Below are 23,044 nucleotides of genomic sequence, written 5' to 3'. Positions count from 1 at the left end.
ATTTCCACCTGGCGCCTCAGTTGGACCAGCGTTCGTGCTGGACGTGCAGACCGCGTGAGACGACGCTTCATCCAGTCCCAAACATGCTCAATGGGGGACAGATCCGGAGATCTTGCTGGCCAGGGTAGTTGACTTACACCTTCTAGAGCACGTTGGGTGGCACGGGATACATGCGGACGTGCATTGTCCTGTTGGAACAGCAAGTTCCCTTGCCGGTCTAGGAATGGTAGAACGATGGGTTCGATGACGGTTTGGATGTACCGTGCACTATTCAGTGTCCCCTCGACGATCACCAGTGGTGTATGGCCAGTGTAGGAGATCGCTCCCCACACCATGATGCCGGGTGTTGGCCCTGTGTGCCTCGGTCGTATGCAGTCCTGATTGTGGCGCTCACCTGCACGGCGCCAAACACGCATACGACCATCATTGGCACCAAGGCAGAAGCGACTCTCATCGCTGAAGACGACACGTCTCCATTCGTCCCTCCATTCACGCCTGTCGCGACACCACTGGAGGCGGGCTGCACGATGTTGGGGCGTGAGCGGAAGACGGCCTAACGGTGTGCGGGACCGTAGCCCAGCTTCATGGAGACGGTTGCGAATGGTCCTCGCCGATACCCCAGGAGCAACAGTGTCCCTAATTTGCTGGGAAGTGGCGGTGAGGTCCCCTACGGCACTGCGTAGGATCCTACGGTCTTGGCGTGCATCCGTGCGTCGCTGCGGTCCGGTCCCAGGTCGACGGGCACGTGCACCTTCCGCCGACCACTGGCGACAACATCGATGTACTGTGGAGACCTCACGCCCCACGTGTTGAGCAATTCGGCGGTACGTCCACCCGGCCTCCCGCATGCCCACTATACGCCCTCGCTCAAAGTCCGTCAACTGCACATACGGTTCACGTCCACGCTGTCGCGGCATGCTACCAGTGTTAAAGACTGCGATGGAGCTCCGTATGTCACGGCAAACTGGCTGACTCTGACGGCGGCGGTGCACAAATGCTGCGCAGCTAGCGCCATTCGACGGCCAACACCGCGGTTCCTGGTGTGTCCGCTGTGCCGTGCGTGTGATCATTGCTTGTACAGCCCTCTCGCAGTGTCCGGAGCAAGTATAGTGGGTCTGACACACCGGTGTCAATGTGTTCTTTTTTCCATTTCCAGGAGTGTATGTGATTTTTGCTTGAAACGAAAAGAAAATACTGTTGCCTTTATTTAGTGCAATACAATCAACAAGGAGCATTTAAACAACACTTACATAGTTGTAACCATAACTTTTATACAAAAAATTAAGTTTTCAAATGATTTACAGCTTAAATCTTGGTTTAAAGATAGGCGACTCAGAGACCACACTTCGTAGTATATGTTACAGAAAAGTCACCTCGTGAGTCAAGGGATAATTGGTGGTTTTTTAATCAGTTAACCAAAGCAGCTATGCAAAATTTTTTCGTTTTTAAATAAACCTTTTTGTATAAAAGAGTAATTGTTACTTGCAAATTTTGTATTTATTTGAAATTTTGTATTATTATAGAAAATGAGAAAAGCAATCAGTGCTACTTTAATAAGAATGTCGATGTAAAGAGCAACAAACACATGGCATGAGAACTGGTACAGCATTGCTGAGACAATAATGTCAGCACTGCCGTCTGTCCTGGCACTCGTTTAAGGTACGCGTTTACATCGAGTGTACAAGACTTGCCCCCACCTCCTCTATACCGTACGTTTCTCGTTGTCGTCGCCAGGGGACCTATTCTGTATCGTTCATACTGATCGGTGCAGTAGGTTAGTCTCGGTAGTCCAGAATGAGATTTTCACTCTGCAGCGGAGTGTGCGCTGATATGCAACTTCCAGGCAGATTAAAACTGTGTGCCGGATCGAGACTCGAACTCGGTAGTGACGTCATTTTCGGTTCCTTATCGAAATATCGTATTCAGTAAGCTTCTGAGACCTGTTACCGAACGGTCCTCCCACCGATTTTACGACAATTATACCGAGAGGTTTTCGTTTATTTGTTATTTTAAACATATTTAGCGGTTTTAGCATTGGATTTAGTGATTGTGTTAGTAAAGAATCACCAGACGACGCATCCGGTTGGAAAGTGAGTTCAAAATAGACTATTTACCTTTGTTAGAAATAGGGTTAGGTTAGGCTGTTACTGTGAATGATTACATCTAAACAAACGTTTTCTGTCAATATTCTCTCAAAATACGTGTTATTATTGTGCAAATACGAGTTTAAAGATCATTAAATACCAAGACATCGGCTCTGCTTACGTACATTACATGAGTGTGAACTGACGTTACTAGTGACTTTGCGTACTTATTCTCATATATGGTTTAGTTTGTAATCATCGAAACGTGTTTACAACTTTCAAGTAACAATGGAAAGCAATTATGTGAATCCTGATATTGGAAACCTTCCAAACTATCACGCATTTATGACTTAGGCAACATCTGTTGCATTGCATCAACTCTAGCCCGGAAATATTTTTACAAACTGACGCAGCAATGAAGCACAATGCTGCATTTGCTTTAAAAGATCAACAAGCTGCGACATAGTCGCGAACTGAACAGTCTCCCAAATATAGAATAAAATTCCTGTACTTCTATGGCCACAAATTTTATGTCATCACGCTGCCGGTTTCGGTCTATAATGACCATCTTCAGATCTGCTTCATAAAAACATGTCCTAATATACTGGAGCCATGGTGGCACTTGACGATGCCACTATGGCTCCAGTATATTAGGACATGTATTTATAAAACAGATAGGAAGGTGGTCTTATAAACCGAAACCGGTAGTCGATGACAAAAATTCGTGACCATAGACGTATGTTGTTGTTGTGGTCTTCAGTCCTGAGACTGGTTTGATGCAGCTCTCCATGTTACTCTATCCTGTGCAAGCTTCTTCATCTTCCAGTACCTACTGCAACCTACATACAAGTTTATATGCCAACTAGCTCTGCTGATGACGAAGAGATTGATGAAATGTATGATGACATAAAAGAAATTGTTGAGATAGTGAAGGAAGACGAAAATTTAATAGTCATGGGTGACGGGAATTCGATAGTAGGAAAAGGAAGAGAAGGAAACGTAGTGGGTGAATATGGATTGGGGGTAAGAAATGAAAGAGGAAGCCGCCTGTTAGAATTTTGCACAGAGCATAACTTAATCATAGCTAACACTTGGTTCAAGAATCATAAAAGAAGGTTGTATACATCGAAGAATCCTGGAGATACTAGAAGGTATCAGGCAGATTATATTATGGTAAGCCAGAGATTTAGGAACCAGGTTTTAAATTGTAAGACATTTCCAGGGGCAGATGTGGACTCTGACCACAATGTATTGGTTCCGAACTGTAGATTAAAACTGAAGAAACTGCAAAAAGGTGGAAATTTAAGGAGATGGAACCTGGATAAACTGACTAAAACAGAGGTTGTACAGAGTTTCCGGGAGAACATAAGGGAACAACTGACAGGAATGGGGGAAAGAAATGCAGTAGAAGAAGAATGGGTAGCTTTGAGGGATGAAGTAGTGAAGGCAGCAGAGGATCAAGTAGGTAAAATGACGAGGGCTAGTAGAAATCCTCGGGTAACAGAAGAAATATTGAATTTAATTGATGAAAGGAGTAAATATAAAAATGCAGTAAATGAAGCAGGCAAAAAGGAATACAAACGTCTCAAAAATGAGATTGACAGTAAGTGCAAAATGGCTAAGCAGGCATGGCTAGAGGAGAAATGTAAGAATGTAGAGGCTTATCTCACTAGGGGTAAGACAGATATTGCCTACAGGGAAATTAAAGAGACCTTTGGAGTAAGAGAACCACTTGTATGAATATCAAGAGCTCAGATGGAAACCCAGTTCCAAGCAAAGAGGGGAAAGCAGAAAGGTGGAAGGAGTATAGAGAGGGTCTATACAAGGGCGATGTACTTGAGGACAATATTATGGAAATGGAAGAGGATGCAGATGAAGATGAAATAGGCGATACGATACTGCGTGAAGAGTTTGACAGAGCACTGAAAGACCTGAGTCAAAACAAGCCCCAGGAGTAGACAACATTCCATTAGAACTACTGATGGCCTTATGAGAGCCAGTCCTGACAAAACTCTACCATCTAGTGAGCAAGATGTATGAGACAGGCGAAATACCCTCAGACTTCAAGAAGAATATAATAATTCCAATCCCAAAGAAAGCAGGTGTTGACAGATGTGAAAATTACCGAACTATCAGTTTAATAAGTCACAGCTGCAAAATACTAACGCGAATTCTTTACAGACGAATGGAAAAACTGGTTGAAGCCGACCTCGGGGAAGATCAGTTTGGATTCCGTAGAAATGTTGGAACACGTGAGGCAATACTGAGCCTACGACTTATCTTAGAAGATAGATTTAGGAAAGGCAAACCCACGTTTCTAGCATTTGTAGACTTAGAGAAAGCTTTTGACAATGTTGACTGGAATACTCTCTTTCAAATCCTGAAGGTGGCAGGGGTAAGATACAGGGAGCGAAAGGCTATTTACAATTTGTACAGAAACCAGAAGGCAATTATAAGAGTCGAGGGGAATGAAAGGGAAGCAGTGGTTGGGAAGGGAGTGAGACAGGGTTGTAGCCTATCCCCGATGATATTCAATCTGTACATTGAGCAAGCAGTAAATCACGCGACGTATTGCTTCGTGGACTTCCTCCTAAATGTTTGACGCCGGACCTGTATAATTTGTAGGTCCTGCTAACCTACGCTATAAAGGGTTACCAGCTTCTCTTAGACCCGCGAGACAAGGTTAAATTAGTCACTTCCAATACACCACTACTCCAGATCTTAGAGCAATGTGACTACTCTTAAAATTCTGCCCAGCTGGACTGGAAAACAAACACAACAATCAGTGTCTGCACCGACACCAATCGGTTTCAACCATCTCTCCCGTAAGCGACGCAGGAAAACAGTCTAAAGTCAAAGAGGTTAAGTGTATACAAGAGAACTCTTCATACAAGAGAACTCGACACTTCAAATTGCTATTGAAGCGAAACACAGACTATTCTCTTCTAATATCCACTGCCAAGACCGTTTCGTTCGTCAGACAACGATTCGAGCTAGCCCGTTGCTCCTCGCTCTGTTAGGTCGCATCGTCGTTACCAGTCCGTGTACGCTGAAGCCTCTCTTATATGGCAGTAAGCCATGATTTCAAATAATTTCGTTAATATTTTTATATAACTGTGAATTATTTATGAACAACCATTTCAAAAGAGTAAGTCATGTACTAAGAACTTCTAGGCCTAAGAAGTTACAGGTACGTCAACTTTTGTGTTCTACACACATCAAAAAAAGTTTTGCATCACTTCGGTTCCGAGAGTTCCGGAACCTGTACAGAAAATTGGAATAGTGATCAACATAAAAATCACTTCCGCCCTTTTTGTGGCTCATGAAAACTACACATTGCATGTTGTAGCACCGTACAGCGAGACCTTAAGAGGTGGTGGTCCATATTGCTGTGCACACCGGTACCTCTAACACACAGAAGCACATCATCTTGCGCTGATGCATGCCTGTATTCGTCGTGGCATACTATCCACAAGTTCATCAAGGCACTGTTCGTCCAGATTGTCCCACTCCTCAACGGCGATTCGGTGCAGATCCCTCAGAGTGGTTGGTGGGTCACATCGTTCAGTTTTCAATCTATCCCAGGCATGTTCGATAGGGTCCATGTCTGGAAAACATGCTGGCCACTCTAGTCGAGCGATGTCGTTATCCTGAAGGAAGTCACTCACAAGATGTGCAGGTTGAGGACTCGAATTGTCGTCCATGAAGACGAATGCCTAGCCAGTATGCTGCCGATATGGTTGCACTATCGGTCGGAGGATGACATTCACGTTCGTACAGCCGTTACGGCGCCTTCCATGACCACCAGCGGCGTACGTCGACCACCCCAACACAGCAGGGAACCTCCACCTTGCTGCACTCGCTGGACAGTGTGTATAAGGCGTTAAGCCTGACCAGGTTACCTCCAAACACGTGTCCGACGATTGTCTGGTTGAAGGCATATTCGATACTCGTCGGTGAAGAGAACGTGATGCCAGTCCTGAATGGTCAATTTGGTATGTTGTTGGGTCCATCTGTACCGCGCTGCATGATGTCGTGGTTGCAAAGATGGACCTCGCCATAGACTTCGGGAGTGAAGTTGTGCATCATGCAGCCTATTGCGCACAGTTTGAATCGTAACACGACGTCCTGTGGCTGCACGAAGAGCGTTATTCAACATGGTGGCGTTGCTGTCAGGGTTTCCCAGAGACATAATCCGTATGTAGCGGTCATCTACTGCAGTAGTAGCCCTTGGGCGGCCTGAGCGAGGCTTGTCACTGACAGTTCCTGTCTCTCTGTATCTCCTCCATGTCCGAACAACTTTGCTTTGGTTCACTCCGAGATCCCTGAACACTTCCCTTGTTAAAAGTACTTCCTGGCACAAAGTAACAATGCGGACGCGTTCGAACCGCGGTATTGACCGTCTAGGCATGGTTGAATTACAAACAACACGAGCCATGTACCTCTTTCCTGGTGGAATGACTGGAACTGATCGGCTGTCGGAGCCCCTCCATCTAATAGGCGCTGCTCATGCATGGTTGTTTACATCTTTGGGCGGGTTTGGTTCAAATGGCTCTGAGCACAATGGGACTTAACATCTGTGGTCATCAGTCCCCTAGCACTTAGAACTACTTAAACCTAACTAACCTAAGAACATCACACACATCCATGCCCGAGGCAGGATTCGAACCTGCGACCGTAGCGGTCACGCGGTTCCAGACCGACGCGCCTAGAACCGCACGGCCACACTGGCCGGCTGGGCGGGTTTAGTAACATCCCTGAACAGCCAAAGGGACTGTGTCTATGATACAATATCAACAGTCAACGTCTGTCTTCAGGAGTTCTGTGAACTCGGGTGATGTAAAACATTTTTTTTATGTGCGTATAATTCTATAAACAGTTGTTACGATAGTGTCTCAGCCGTCCGCTGTGGCCGAGCGGTTCTAGGCACTTCAGTCCGGGACCGCGCTGCTGCTACGGTCGCAGGTTCGAATCCTGCCTCGGGCATGGATGTGTGTGATGTCCTTAGGTTATTTAGGTTTAAGTAGTTCAAAGTCTAGGGGACTGATGACCTCATATGTTAAATGTTAAGTCCCATAGTGCTCAGAGAACCATTTGATAGTGTCTCGTTCTCATTTTATCATTCTGTCTCAACTCATATTGTCTCCAGTTCTCTGTATTGTGTTAGCTTGCGTGAGCGCTTATTGTGAAAATATATAATGTGGTGTTGATAATTTTAATTTTAGAGGTACCTCCCGCCTTCTCTGAAAGTAATTATCTTTGTGAGAGGTAAAAGTTTTATTATTAAGAACTGTTAATTAATTTTTAAGTGAATTCAAGGGAGTGAGACAGGAGAACTTTAATTATTTTTAAGCGCTACATTACGCAGCACAGCGCAGCGATCACCATTTTTTCATCAATAGAAGGAAAGTTTAAGAGAAGCACAGGATCTTTGACAGCCAGCGTTAATGAACATTGCCTTTATAATAATTCGCAAAAAATAACTTCTGACGTGATTTAACTTACTTGCAAGAGTGTAAAATTAACTTGGACAGGATTTGCTTAAATATCATCGTCTTTATTCATTGATTAATACATCAAAGTTAAAGAGGGCTGATACTACGAAAAATTCAGTTCTCCTCCGAACCCTGTTTTAGGACAAATTTTTTAGATAGTAAATTGTGGCGCCTTCTCGCAAGGAAAATTTACCACGCCGTGAGTTCAGGTAGAAATCAATATTAAAGACGACTGACCACTACCAACCAGTCAAGGAATATCAAGATTACTAGAGTCGCCACAACCTTCGCTAACATCAAACCTCCGCCTCGAAAACCAGCAACAGATTTAAGATATTTCCCAGGCACACGAAAGTGAACGCAATTCCGAGCACTTCTGAACTTTCCACATCTACAGAATCAACCAGCCAGGCTAAGAGAAGTCCGTCCTGTATCTCCAAGACTAGCGAACAGGCGTAGTTCCACCTCGGGCAATGCCACTGTTACCCGCAATAGTGAGCGGTATTTAGCGTGGGGATAGCGGATACCACTGAAACAACCGGTTTTCGGTTTTTTTTTCAACGTCAGTTTAACCTGGCTCTTAAAACCGCTCAAAATAACCGATTTCTGAAGTAACGAATTTTCGGTTTTTTATTCCTATTATCTCGCGTAATAAACGAGTTAATGGTACAAAGATTGAAGATACATAGAATCAAAACGTTAAATTAAATAGGAGAATAAAAGAAAATGAGTACTACAAAAAAATCATCAGCATTCTCCTAGTCATCCTAATTTTTTGAAACTCTGCTGACTTCTATTTTCACTGTAAACTATGAAACAAATGAAGTTTTGAATTTTCTCCTTATTTGAAGTTGCAGGTTCGTTGTGGCTCTTCCCTTTTGTATTTGTTTAAGCAAATGGAGCATTGCTTTAGTGACACCGATTTTCGTAAAATACTTCCAGACTAGGGGTGATGCCATACAACTGGTGCGCGGTGACAACAACGCGAGGGGGACAAGTCTCACACAATGCATGTACATGCGTAACACATGGATTATTGTCTCAGCAAATCTGTTTGTTGCTCGTTCCTGTTGGCATTGTTAAAAAAGTAACACTGATTGCTTCCCCATGTTCTGCAAAGACACAATATTTCAAATTAACGGAAATTTTACGAATAAAAATGATCTTTTTTCGAAATAGGTTTATTAAAAACCATAAATTTTAACACTGCTGGTATGGTTAATTGATGTATCGCTTTTTACCCGGCTATTGGTAAAAAAATAAAAAATGCCTGTTCTAACCGAGGTCAAACAAGCGCCGAAAAATACCGGTTATTCAGAACTAAAAAAGTGGTGTCGTTTCTAGCCACTCTTGGGGAAGAATTCCTCCACAGACATTCAGACACCTCACACTGTCACACTGCCGTTGCAGCATCCCTGAATATGGAAGTTAATAGGAATATAAAAAAAGGGAGGAAGGTTTATCTGTTTAGCAAGAGTAATAGAAGGCAGATTTCAGACTACCTAACAGATCAAAACGAAAATTTCTGTTCCGACACTGACAATGTTGAGTGTTTATGGAAAAAGTTCAAGGCAATCGTAAAATGCGTTTTAGACAGGTACGTGCCGAGTAAAACTGTGAGGGACGGGAAAACCCCACCGTGGTACAACAACAAAGTTAGGAAACTACTGCGAAAGCAAAGAGAGCTCCACTCCAAGTTTAAACGCAGCCAAAACCTCTCAGACAAACAGAAGCTAAACGATGTCAAAGTTAGCGTAAGGAGGGCTATGCGTGAAGCGTTCATTGAATTCGAAAGTAAAATTCTATGTACCGACTTGACAGAAAATCCTAGGAAGTTCTGGTCTTACGTTAAATCAGTAAGTGGCTCGAAACAGCATATCCAGACACTGCGGGATGATGATGGCATAATGAAACAGAGGATGACACGCGCAAAGCTGAAATACTAAACACCTTTTTCCAAAGCTGTTTCACAGAGGAAGACCGCACTGCAGTTCCTTCTCTAAATCCTCGCACAAACGAAAAAATGGCTGACATCGAAATAAGTGTCCAAGGAATAGAAAAGCAACTGGAATCACTCAATAGAGGAAAGTCCACTGGACCTGACGGGATACCAATTCGATTCTACACAGAGTACGCGAAAGAACTTGCCCCCCTTCTAACAGCCGTGTATTGCAAGTCTCTAGAGGAACGGAGGGTTCCAAATGATTGGAAAAGAGCACAGATAGTCCCAGTCTTCAAGAAGGGTCGTCGAGCAGATGCGCAAAACTATAGACCTATATCTCTTACGTCGATCTCTTGTAGAATTTTAGAACATGTTTTTTGCTCGCGTATCATGTCATTTCTGGAAACCCAGAATCTACCATGTAGGAATCAACATGGATTCCGGAAACAGCGATCGTGTGAGACCCAGCTCGCCTTATTTGTTCATGAGACCCAGAAAATATTAGATACAGGCTCCCAGGTAGATGCTATCTTTCTTGACTTCCGGAAGGCGTTCGATACAGTTCCGCACTGTCGCCTGATAAACAAAGTAAGAGCCTACGGAATATCAGACCAGCTGTGTGGCTGGATTGAAGAGTTTTTAGCAAACAGAACACAGCATGTTGTTCTCAATGGAGAGACGTCCACAGACGTTAAAGTAACCTCTGGCGTGCCACAGGGGAGTGTTATGGGACCATTGCTTTTCACAATATATATAAATGACTTAGTAGATAGTGTCGGAAGTTCCATGCGGCTTTTCGCGGATGATGCTGTAGTATACAGAGAAGTTGCAGCATTAGAAAATTGTAGCGAAATGCAGGAAGATCTGCAGCGGATAGGCACCTGGTGCAGGGAGTGGCAACTGACCCTTAACATAGACAAATGTAATGTATTGCGAATACATAGAAAGAAGGATGCTTTATTGTATGATTATATGATAGTGGAACAAACACTGGTAGCAGTTACTTCTGTAAAATATCTGGGAGTATGCGTGCGGAACGATTTGAAGTGGAATGATCATATAAAATTAATTGTTGGTAAGGCGGGTACCAGGTTGAGATTCATTGGGAGAGTGCTTGGAAAATGTAGTCCATCAACAAAGGAGGTGGCTTACAAAACACTCGTTCGACCTATACTTGAGTATTGCTCATCAGTGTGGGATCCGTGCCAGATTGGTCTGACGGAGGAGATAGAGAGGATCCAGAGAAGAGCGGCGCGTTTCGTCACAGGGTTATTTGGTAACCGTGATAGCGTTACGGAGATGTTTAATAAACTCAAGTGGCAGACTCTGCAAGAGAGGCGCTCTGCATCGCGGTGTAGCTTGCTCGCCAGGTTTCGAGAGGGTGCGTTTCTGGATGAGGTATCGAATATATTGCTTCCCCCTACTTATACCTCCCGAGGAGATCACGAATGTAAAATTAGAGAGATTAGAGCGCGCACGGAGGCTTTCAGACAGTCGTTCTTCCCGCGAACCATACGCGACTGGAACAGGAAAGAGAGGTAATGACAGTGGCACGTAAAGTGCCCTCCGCCACACACCGTTGGGTGGCTTGCGGAGTATCAATGTAGATGTAGAAAGTCTTCCCAGCAGACTTCGAGCCGCCATAAAGGCGAAGGGTGGACATAGACCACATTAATGCCCATTAATTTTCAATTTTTGACCAGGAGGTTTTGTTGTCTACCGGTATAAATAATTCATCTTCGCTGTACTGGGACATATGCTCATAAATTAAGTATAATGCTGATACATGGTGAAACAACGCTCTGGTGGGCGGTTTGCGGGTTTAATTCACCTCGGGGTATAACCGTGCGGTGCATTTGATTTGCGGTCGTCGCACGGTGGCGCTAGCAGCAGGTGTGTTGGTGCATGTCAGAGTACGGTGCAGCGAGTAAGTGTGCAGAGGTTTTCAGACGAGCTAATGGTGACTATGTGCTGAAAATGGCTCAAGAACACATATTGATGACGTTATGAGGGGTACAATACGAGGGCGACTGGAGGCTGGTCAGACATAGCAGGTCGTAGACCGGGCCCTCTGTGCGCCACAAAGCGTGATCTCAAAAGAGTACGGGAAAGATTCCAGCAGACAGGAAACGTGTCCAGGCGCTACAGATCGGGACGTCCACAGTGTACAACACCGCAAGAAGACCGATATCTCAACATCAGTGTCCGCAGCCAATGGAACAGTTGTCTCCAGACACGTCTGCAAACGACTCAACAGACATGGTTTATTCGCCCAGAGACCTGCAAGGTGCATTCCATTGACCCCTGGTCACAGGAGAGTCCGTAAAGCCTGGTGCCAAGAACACAGTACATGGTCATTGGAATAGTGGTCACAGATTATGTTCACGGACGAGTCCAGTTATAGTCTGAACAGTGATCCTCGCCGGGTTTTCATCTGGCGTGAACCAGAAACCAGATACCAACCCCTTAATGTCCTTGAAAGGGAACTGCATTGAGGTCGTGGTTTGATGGTGTGGGATGGGATGATGATTGGTGCTCGTACACCCCTGCATGTCTTTGACCGAGGAACTGTACCAGGTCAGGTGTAAGGGGACGTCATTTCGCACCAGGGTTGCAGTGGGTCCCACCTTTCTCCTGATGGATGATAACGCACGGCCCCACCGAGCTGCCATCGTGGAGGAGTACCTTGAAATAGAAGATATCAGACGAATGGAGTGGCCTGCCTGTTCTCCAGAACTAAATTCCATCGAGCACGTCTGGGATGCTCTCGGTCGACGTATCGCTGCACATCTCCAAACCCCTACGACACTTCAGGAGCTCCGACAGGCACTTGTGCAAGAATTTTAGGCTATACCCCAACAGCTGCTCGACCACCTGGTCCAGAGTGTGCTTACCCGTTGTGCGGCCTGTGTATGTGTGCATGGTGATCATATCCCATACTGACATCGGGGTAGATGTGCAGGAAACAGTAGCGTTTTGTAGCACATGTGTTTCGGTACGGTTTTCTCACCTTATCACCAATATCGTGGACTTACAGATCTGTCTCGTTTGTGTTCCCCATGTGCCTGTGCCATCAGCACCAGTTTTGTGTAGTGCCACGTTGTGTGGCACCACATTCTGCAATTATCCTTAATTTATGAGCACGAGTGTAGATTGGTTGGGTGGTTTGGGTGAGGGGACCAAACAGCAAGGTCATCGGTCCCATCGGATTATGGAAGGAAATCGGCCATGCCCTTTCAAAGGAACCATCCCGGCATTTACCTGGAGTGATTTGGGGAATTCACGGAAAACCTATATCTGGATGGCCAGATTTTGTGCTAACCACTGCGCCACCTCGCTCGGTAGGGACTGCACTAGCACGTTGCACGAGTAGTGGACAGATCCTTGCCTCTGTGTTTAATGTAATCTGTGGTTCGATTTGTCGCCAGTCAGTCGTGCAGCTCAGGGGCGCTCTTAATAGCGAGCAATTGAGCTTTAGAGAAGCAGTCTGGTATTTGTGAATGTGGGAGAAATAATCTTGAATACTTTTCTATGTAGATGAAAACTTATTTGTCAAAATGCTTCCTTGACGGTATGGATGGAGAACATTTTTGGAGGAATATTTCAATGTAACCAATGCACACGCAAGATTGAAATACACTCCTGGAAATTGAAATAAGAACACCGTGAATTCATTGTCCAAGGAAGGGGAAACTTTATTGACACATTCCTGGGGTCAGATACATCACATGATCACACTGACAGAATCACAGGCACATAGACACAGGCAACAGAGCATGCACAATGTCGGCACTAGTACAGTGTATATCCACCTTTCGCAGCAATGCAGGCTGCTATTCTCCCATGGAGACGATCGTAGAGATGCTGGATGTAGTCCTGTGGAACGGCTTGCCATGCCATTTCCACCTGGCGCCTCAAATGGACCAGCGTTCGTGCTGGACGTGCAGACCGCGTGAGACGACGCTTCATCCAGTCCCAAACATACTCAATGGGGGACAGATCCGGAGATCTTGCTGGCCAGGGTAGTTGACTTACACCTTCTAGAGCACGTTGGGTGGCACGGGATACATGCGGACGTGCATTGTCCTGTTGGAACAGCAAGTTCCCTTGCCGGTCTAGGAATGGTAGAACGATGGGTTCGATGACGGTTTGGATGTACCGTGCACTATTCAGTGTCCCCTCGACGATCACCAGTGGTGTACGGCCAGTGTAGGAGATCGCCCCCCACACCATGATGCCGGGTGTTGGCCCTGTGTGCCTCGGTCGTATGCAGTCCTGATTGTGGCGCTCACCTGCACGGCGCCAAACACGCATACGACCATCATTGGCACCAAGGCAGAAGCGACTCTCATCGCTGAAGACGACACGTCTCCATTCGTCCCTCCATTCACGCCTGTCGCGACACCACTGGAGGCGGGCTGCACGATGTTGGGGCGTGAGCGGAAGACGGCCTAACGGTGTGCGGGACCGTAGCCCAGCTTCATGGAGACGGTTGCGAATGGTCCTCGCCGATACCACAGGTGCAACAGTGTCCCTAATTTGCTGGGAAGTGGCGGTGCGGTCCCCTACGGCACTGCGTAGGATCCTACGGTCTTGGCGTGCATCCGTGCGTCGCTGCGGTCCGGTCCCAGGTCGACGGGCACGTGCACCTTCCGCCGACCACTGGCGACAACATCGATGTACTGTGGAGACCTCACGCCCCACGTGTTGAGCAATTCGGCGGTACGTCCACCCGGTCTCCCGCATGCCCACTATACGCCCTCGCTCAAATTCCGTCAACTGCATATACGGTTCACATCCACGCTGTCGCGGCATGCTACCAGTGTTAAAGACTGCGATGGAGCTCCGTATGCCACGGCAAACTGGCTGACACTGACGGCGGCGGTGCACAAATGCTGCGCCGCTAGCGCCATTCGACGGCCAACACCGCGGTTCCTGGTGTGTCCGCTGTGCCGTGCGTGTGATCATTGCTTGTACAGCCCTCTCGCAGTGTCCGGAGCAAGTATGGTGGGTCTGACACACCGGTGTCAATGTGTTCTTTTTTCCATTTCCAGGAGTGTATTTGTTTGTCAGAACTATTAATTGAAAGAACTCTTTGACACTTAGATACCTAATAATATTCATCATTAGTCTCAATTTGATTAAGACTAATTTACTGGCATCACTAAGTTGCTGGCTTGCCTGCCCATGAGTGGCAGCAGCAGCGCTATCGATAAGAGCACTGTCGTACTATCTTTGGAGCGACCGCTAGTATTTCCGGGTCGTGGTGTGCGTTGAGTTCAGTCGGGATGGAGCTCCAGTGAGGTCTGCAGAGCCAGTACTTGCCCGACTGCTGGCGACACACATACGCTGTCCGACGGAAGGAGACTTGAGCAGGGATGACCGTTGGTTGGTCGTTCGGTCAGTCGTCTCATCGGGTGACGTGTATTTGGTCTTCCAACCGCTTCTGGGCTCATTCAATTGGTTATCTTGCAGGACATGGATCAATTCCTTCCTTGTGCAGAAATGTCGGGTGGCCAATGGGCAAGTGTTCCCCCCGTATGGTTGGGTCCGAGCCAGTGTCTCCGGGTCGTCATGTGTCCGAGTTGCGAATGGACATCAAGGGAATCGGGACAGATCAGCAGTCGGGTCCGGACAGCCATGACTCGCCCGATCATTGCCGACACACATGACTTGAGTGGGCACGACCTTGGTTCGTCGTTCGGTCGGTGTATTTGGTCGCCGACCGCTTCTGGGTTCTCTGAGTGTGTCGATTTGTGATTCGTTCTAGTTGTTCCTTAGTGACTGGTTTTAGTATCATTCGAGTTTTTGTGGAAGTGTTTCCATGGAACCGTGTGTAGCTTGTGTTTTTGACTGACCAGTTATTGTAACGCTGTATGCGTGTTGGATGCAGAGCGTGAGTTGGGACAGAGCAGCAAGGAAGTCTCCACAGCCCGGGGTCAGGCCGGGGCTGCTGGCGGCGTGCATGTGCGGTCGGATTTGTGAGGCGCTAGCTGCGAGAGCTACAAAGTTCGTCGCCCACCGAACCTGGACACTGGAGTTGAGTGATCAGGTAACCTGTTATGAAACCTCAACTGCTGTGACATCTCTTGGTTCATTGCCGGTTGTTGCTTTCTGGGCCGTTCCCACAAGCAGTAACCTATGGTGTGTTGGAGTCGGTGAAATTTTGCAGCTGTCTTCCTATATGGTGTTTAACTATTGAATTGGTTGATACTTATTAGTGAAGTGCACCGGCAGTATCTTCTGCCTTGTGGCCTTTAACGTTCCAGTTACCTGCCCTGGTCGTTAGTGTCATTTTCCAGCAGCGTGTTTTTCCTCAGTGTTGATGCTGTCTGGCACAGCGTGTAGTTCGACAGATTTTGGTGTTGTTCATATTTTTGAGTGGTTATTGTGTCTTGACTGTATTTAGACGCCAATTTTCAAGACATAGTGCTACTGGTATCTCCTTCCTCGCTGATTTTTCGCTGTCGTGCTATTGGTCAAGCGGAAGGGAATTGACTAGGTTGTTGGTCGGTCCATCAGCCAAACCCTGGGTCGGGTTGCCATCCGATTATTTAGTATTACGCTTGGCTGCCTGTCTCACCTAAACTTGTGTTGGAGCTACCTCCTCAGGTCGACCCTTGGAAACTTCTGAGCGCCACTGTTCTGTTGTTTTAGATTGTGATTTTCTTTTAGTCTCAAGTACTGTGCGAGGCCTTCAGCTGTCTATTAATTTAGTTTGTTTTAGTGTTAAGATAAGGCCGGCCGGAGTGGCCGTGCGGTTCTAGGCGCTACAGTCTGGAGACGAGCGACCACTATGGTCGCAGGTTCGAATCCTGCCTCGGGCATGGATGTGTGTGATGTCCTTAGATTAGTTAAGTTTAATTAGTTCTAAGTTCTAGGTGACTGATGACCTCAGCAGTTAAGTCCCATAGTGCTCAGAGCCATTTGTTAGGATAAGGCCTTCAGCCACCTTAAATTAAAACTTGGAAGATTCTTGCTTAAACTATTTTTTTTAAAAAAAGGGGATTTTTGCCCATTGGAAATCCTTATTATTATCCAAGCCTTAAGCCTTGAGTTGTTCTATGTTCAGTATGTGGTCTTGAGCCGAACTTTATGTGAAATATTTTAAGATAAGGCCTTCAGCTGCCTTAAATTAAAATTTGAAAAATCACTTGTTTAAAACTTTGAAAATATTTTTCTCTATCTGAAGTTCTTGTTATCCAGGCCTTAAGCCTTAAGTTGTTCTATTTTCAGTATGTGGCCTTCAGCCGAACTTTACGTGAAATATCTTAAGATAAGGCCTTCAGTCATCTTAAATTAAAATTTGAAAAGTCACTTGTTTAAAACCTTTTAAAAATTTCTTCCCTATCTGAAATTTTTGTTATTTAGGCCTTAAGCCCTCAGTTCTTCTATATCCAGTGTGTCGCCTTCAGCCGAGTTTTATGTAAAATTTTGTAACTAAGACCTTCAGCCGTGTGTATTCCTTAAGGCAATTTTAATAACTTCTGTTCGGGCCTTCAGCCGTATTGTCTTTGAATGCTTTTAAGGGCATGTGTGATTAAGTTTGTATGTTTTGTGCAACTGACAGTAGCTGATGTTGGCCCGTTTCACAACTATAACCTGATCCGCTCTGTTCTGCCCACTAGATTTCATTGATCTCCTTGCATTCATTAAGTCACAAATAATGCAGTTGATTTAACTGTCTGTAATTTTGGTAATGAGTGAATTTCATAATTGTTGCAGTCTTTTTATGCTGTACAGTCTTTTTTGACAATAATCAGAACTTAATTTTTCATCGTTGTTAGTAAAGTTTTAAATATTTTGTCGTGTGCGGATTGCACCATAGAGTACGGGATGGCCACGTGGTTTAGAGCACCTTGGACGGTTCGCGCGGCTCCTCCCGTCGGAGGTTCGAGTCCTCCCTCGGGCATGTTGTCCTTAGTGTAAAGTTAGATTAAGCAGTGTGGTAAGCCTAGGAACCGATGACCTCAGCAGTTTGGTCCCATAGACACTTACCACCACCAAAAATTCCACCTTACCACAGACATATGTTATTAGACTGACAAAGCCGTAGTTTTACTGAAGCCTGACGTTTGTTGGGGTAAGATGACGGTGTTAGGCAGTTTGTGTGTGGTCCTAACACAATTTTCTGAAACGAAATAGCATTGTAAGCTTTACGAGGAAAAAGTTTTAAAGAATTTCCGCAGTTGATCAAATATTTGCGTACTAGTTGAGTCTAACATATACGAGGGGTGTCCAGAAAGTAAGTTCCGATCGGTCGCGAAATGGATACTACTATGAAAATCCGATAAAGCTTTGCACAAATGTGTTGGGCAGTGTCTCTAGTATGACCCTGGATAGCATCACGTCGCTCTTCTCATTTCTGAGCTCACAGTGAGCGAGTAAATATGTCTAGAAAATAGTGTCTCCCGCCAAATACGAGGGCCTGGTGAGAAATTTCGCCTGAAGCTATGCAGCCAACATTACATAACTGTCGAGCGATTTCTTCTTCAAGACAATTCTCAGCCACATTCTGCAGGGGCAATGAAGATGCTCCTGCATCTTTTTCAATTGGAAATGTTTGATTACCCACAATACAGCCCGTAATTTTCTCCCTCTGAGTTTCATCTCTGCTCACATGAACCGCTGGCTATGAAGACTGCATTTTGGCACTGACAACGAGCTGTAGGCCAGCGTAGAGAATTGGTGAAAAGCACTGGCGGCTGCCTTCTGTGATGAGGGTATTGGAAAGTTGGTACAACGCTACGACAAACGTCCAAGTCAGAACTGCGACTACATAGAGAAGTAGCTGGATGGTGTAGCTAAGTATTACAAATAAAACATTGCTGATTTTTACTGTGGTTTCCATTTCGCGATCAGTCGGAAATTACTTTCTGGACAGCCCTCGTACAATGTAGACATAGAATCGTGTTATGAGAAGAGCATCAAGTTAGATATACAGACATTTAAAGCAGGCTATAGTCTTTGTAAGAACATTCAAATGAAAAACAGACACTTGTTGTCAATGACAAATAGCGCATTCTACTTATAGGAGCAGTTTCATAACGAGCATAGCATTCGAAGGAAATCCACAGCTGATCAAAACTGTTCGTTACCCCCACTACTACTGCTCTCTCCACACCTTCGCGTCAAGCGGGCAGGCCTTTCTGCGCGCACTGTACCTTCGAGCAGCGGCGCCGACTGGACAAGCCTCTCCCTGATGGCCGCCGCGGAGGCTGCCGCCGCCGCCGCCGCCGTCGCCGCCGCCGCCGCCGCCGACGCCGCCGCTGACGCCCCCGCAGTCGCGGGCGAGGGCGCGTGCGTGGGCGTGTGCGGGTAGTGCGGCGCGTGGTGCTGGTGCTGGTGCGCGTGGTGCGGCGCGTGGTGCTGGTGGTGGTGGCGGCCGTGGCGCGGCTGGTGGAAGGGCACGCAGAGGAAGGCCAGCACGAGGCGCGCCGCCTCCGTCTTGCCCGCGCCGCTCTCGCCCGACACCACCACGCACTGGTCCTCGTGGCGGTCGCGCAGGAAGCGGTAGGCGCACGCTGCCGACGCGTACCTGCCGGCACCCCACAGCACTGTAGCCTGGCCACGCATGCTCACGTACTCTGCTAACTACTCGTTTGAACCGCGCTGCTGCTACGGTCGCAGGTTTGAATCCTGCCTCGGGCATGGATGTGTGTGATGTCCTTAGGTTAGTTAGGTATAAGTAATTCTGAGTTCTAGGGGACTGATGACCTCAGATGTAAAGTCCCATAGTGCTCAGAGCCATTTGAACAGGGCATTGTAACACTGGGTTGGCCAGTTGGGGGAAGAAACCAAATAAAAACTACTTGTTGACCTTTTGGATGGGGCAGAGTAGCCAGCCGATGTGGCCAAGCGGTTCTAGGCGCTTCAGTCCGGAACCGCGCTGCTGCTACGGTCGCAGGTTCGAATCCTGCCTCGGGCATGGATGTGTGTGACGTCCTTAGGTTAGTTAGGTATAAGTAGTTCTAAGTTCTAGGGCACTGATGACCTCAGATGTTAAGTCCCATAGTGCTCAGAGCCATTTGAACCATTTGAACAGGGCATAGTAAGACTGGGTTAGTCGGATGGGGGAAGGGACCGAACACAAACCACTTGTTGACCTTTCGGGCAGGGCATAGTAGCCAGCCGAAGTGGCTGAGTGGTTATACGTGTTTCAGTCCGGAACTTCGCTGCTGCTACATTTGGTTAGTTAGGTATAAGCAATTCTGAGTTCTAGGAGACTGATGACCTCAGATGATAAGTCCCATAGTGCTAAGAGCTATTTGAACAGGGCATAGTAAAACTGGGTTGGTCGGTTGGGGAGAAGGGACCAAACACAAACTACTCGTTGACCTTTCGGGCAGGGCATAGTAGCCAGCCGATGTGGCTGAGTGGTTATACACGCTTCAGTCCGGAACTTCGCTGCTGCTACAGTTGCAGGTTTGAATCCTGCCTCGGGCATGGATGTGTGTGATGTCCTTGGGTTAGTTAGGTATAAGTAGTTCTGAGTTCTAGGGGACTGATGACCTCAGATGTTAAGTCCCATAGTGCTCAGAGCCATTTGAACCATTTGAACAGGGCGTAGTAAGACTGGGTTGGCCAGTTGGGGGAAGGGACCAAACACAAACTACTTGTTGACCTTTTGGACAGGGTATAGTAGCCGGCCGATGTGTCCGAGCAGTTCTAGGCGCTTCAGTCCGGAACCGCGCTACTGCTACAGTTGCAGGTTTGAATCCTGCCGCGGGCATGGATGTGTGTGACGTCCTTAGGTTAGTTAGGTTTAAGTAGATCTAAGTTCTAGGGCACTGATGACTTCAGATGTTAAGTCTCATAGTGCTCAGAGCCATTTGAACCATGTGAACAGGGCATAGTAAGACGGGGTTGGTCGGTTGGAGGAAGGGACCAAACAGCTGATGCGTACCTGCCGGCACCCTAGAACACTGTAGCCTGGCCACACGTGCTCACGTACTCTTCTAACTACTTGTTGACCTTTCGGACAGGGCATAGTGGCCGGCTGATGTGGCCGAGCGGTTCTAGGCGCTTCAGTCTGGAACCTCGCTACCGCTATGGTCAGAGGTTCCAATCCTGCCTCGGGCATGGATGTATGCGACCGCTACGGTCGCAGGTTCGAATCCTGCCTCAGGCATGGATGTGTGTGATGTCCTTAGGTTAGTTAGGTTTAAGTAGGTCTAAGTTGTAGGGGACTGATGACCTCAGATGTTAAGTCCCGTAGTGCTCAGAGCCATTTGAACCATTTGAACAGGGCAGGACTGGGTTGGTCGGTTGGGGGAAGGGACCAAACAACGAGGTCATTGGTGCCATCGAATTAGGTAAGAATGAGGAAGGAGGAAGTAGGTCGTACCCATTCCGGCATTTGCCTGAAGCGATTTAGGGAAATCACAGAAAACCCTAAATCGGGATGGCTGGACGCGGGTTTAGACCGTCGTCTTCCCAAATGTGATTCCAATAAGACTGGGGCAACTGGAGCAAAGCCACTGAGGACGAGGGACCTTCTGACGTCCAAAAGAAGAAATGTAGAAAGCAAACAAAAATTACAATGGAAATGAAATGTGAAAAACCTAGGAAACATGACCTCCGTTGCTGTACCCAATAACAAAAGCGTAACCATTATCTGGGACATGTGGGTGAGAGGGGGAAGGGGGGTGGGGCGAAGAGTGCGTACTCCTATTTGTTTTGGCGTGAACATTGAAACAGCACTAATATTTAAATGAAAATTCATAAGAAGTTTCTAGTGAAAACTCTTTCTTGTGACAACTGCACCACTCCGCCAATTTTAAAAAAATGAAGACATGTAGCCTAGCAAAAATGTTGTCAGTTTACAAAAACTAAAACATGTAGATAATTTTGGTAATCAGAAATTCGAACTAAAAATGTTGGTGACTTCAGCGAACAAAATTGAGGTTAAAATGGTCTTCAAATAGTCCAATGGCCCTTTATGCCCGTCAATGTATTAATGGCTGTGCCCCAGGAGCTGCATGGATACAGTGGTCGAGGGAACTGTTTTGATAAATTCTTTTAACTTAATTGTAAAATACTGTTTTTCAGCATCAGCATCTCATAGAGAGTGAGCGCGCACAACACACACACACACACACACACACACACACACACACACACACACACACCTGAGAATTTCTGGGTCAAATCGATCCCTCTCTCCCTACGATGGACACATATGTCGAAGAGTCGAATGTAATTACCCACCCAGAAAATAAAATTGACAGCAACAAAATAAAGGAATTTCACATCTAAGAGGTTACCTTACTTTGTGTTTTACAGTGCATATTTAACGTAAGATGTCTCCATAGGATTCCTAAATGGCGACGGTGGTATACATACAGCAAGTCACTGAATTTTTATGTCTGTTTTGTGGTGAAATAAACGAATAGCGTATCTAAATGGATGAAATTTTCACCTAAAGAAGGTGAAGTCTTGTGCTTTCAAAATGAATATTGTATAGATAACACTGAATTTTACAATAAAAACAGTAAATACCCATTGAATTATCACGTTATGATGTACCTGTGGGAGAGGACAAAGAATTGTGGTACATGTGTATTCTGTCCTCTGTTTAGCATCAGCCAGGTGGCCAAATGGAGACTGACAATGAATCTTGTTTCAAACTCCGTCGGGTGCTGATAAAGCTGTCTCACATGAGTACCAGGCATCCCCTTATCCTTCATAGTGATCACTCAACATCTGACACTGTTCATGCACATGACGTACCCTACCGGGCCTGGCAGAAAGACAAAACATGAACAACACTAATGCACTGTTGTGGCAGAACTACCTGTCGGAGACAATCACAACTTTATTCATTTATGTATCCACACATGGTGTGTACATGCATGTAGTTGCATTGACTTCCGACCATGTCGTCTGACTGTTTAACATATTTGTCAAGCATGTCTTGGCACACACGTGTGTGTTTGTGTGTGTGTGTGTGTGTGTGTGTGTGTGTGTGTGTGTGTGTGTGTGTGTGTGTGTGTATTTACTGTTTTCAATGCACAATTCAGTGTTGCCGATACAATATTAATTTTGAAAGCAATAGACTACAACATTTTTTGGTGTAAATTTCATCGATTTAGACACATTATTCGTTTATTTCACCATAAAAATGATGTCAACATGCAGTGAGTTGCTGTATGCATGCCACCTGTCGCCATTTATAAATCATATGGAGACGTCTGATACTATGTACTGTAAAACACATAGCGACATGGCCTTTTAGATGTGAAATTGTTAAGTTGTTGTTGTCATGTGTCATTTGCTGGGTATTTAACTAAATTTGATGCTTTGATGTATATGTCCACCATAGGGAGACATATGCATCAGGATTGGTGATCACAAGGTAGATGAAGCTAAGGAATTCTGTTACAAAATAGCCCCAGTTTCCAACGCAGATTTCAGCCTTCAAACTGTATGACAGAGTATCAGATGCTCTTACCCATTCTGTTTTGGGGAAAGCGGGAGCATCACGGTTTGTTGCTTATGCCGAACTGTGTGATGTCATGCAC

At 46.1% G+C, this 23,044-nt stretch overlaps 1 protein-coding gene across 1 annotated transcript in view; it reads right to left on the bottom strand.

Annotated features, from left to right (window-relative positions):
* LOC124718973 (unconventional myosin-Ia) overlaps nt 1-23,044 on the bottom strand; it is a 784,983-nt gene that overhangs the window by 269,820 nt on the left and 492,119 nt on the right. The window contains 2 exon segments of the mRNA XM_047244645.1: nt 18,686-18,739; nt 18,914-19,059. Of these exon segments, the coding sequence (XP_047100601.1) occupies nt 18,686-18,739; nt 18,914-19,059 (200 nt within the window).

This window comes from Schistocerca piceifrons, chromosome 10, assembly GCF_021461385.2.
Source record: "Schistocerca piceifrons isolate TAMUIC-IGC-003096 chromosome 10, iqSchPice1.1, whole genome shotgun sequence".
Classification (NCBI taxonomy): domain Eukaryota; kingdom Metazoa; phylum Arthropoda; class Insecta; order Orthoptera; family Acrididae; genus Schistocerca; species Schistocerca piceifrons.
This window is presented reverse-complemented; position numbering and strand designations above follow the sequence as displayed.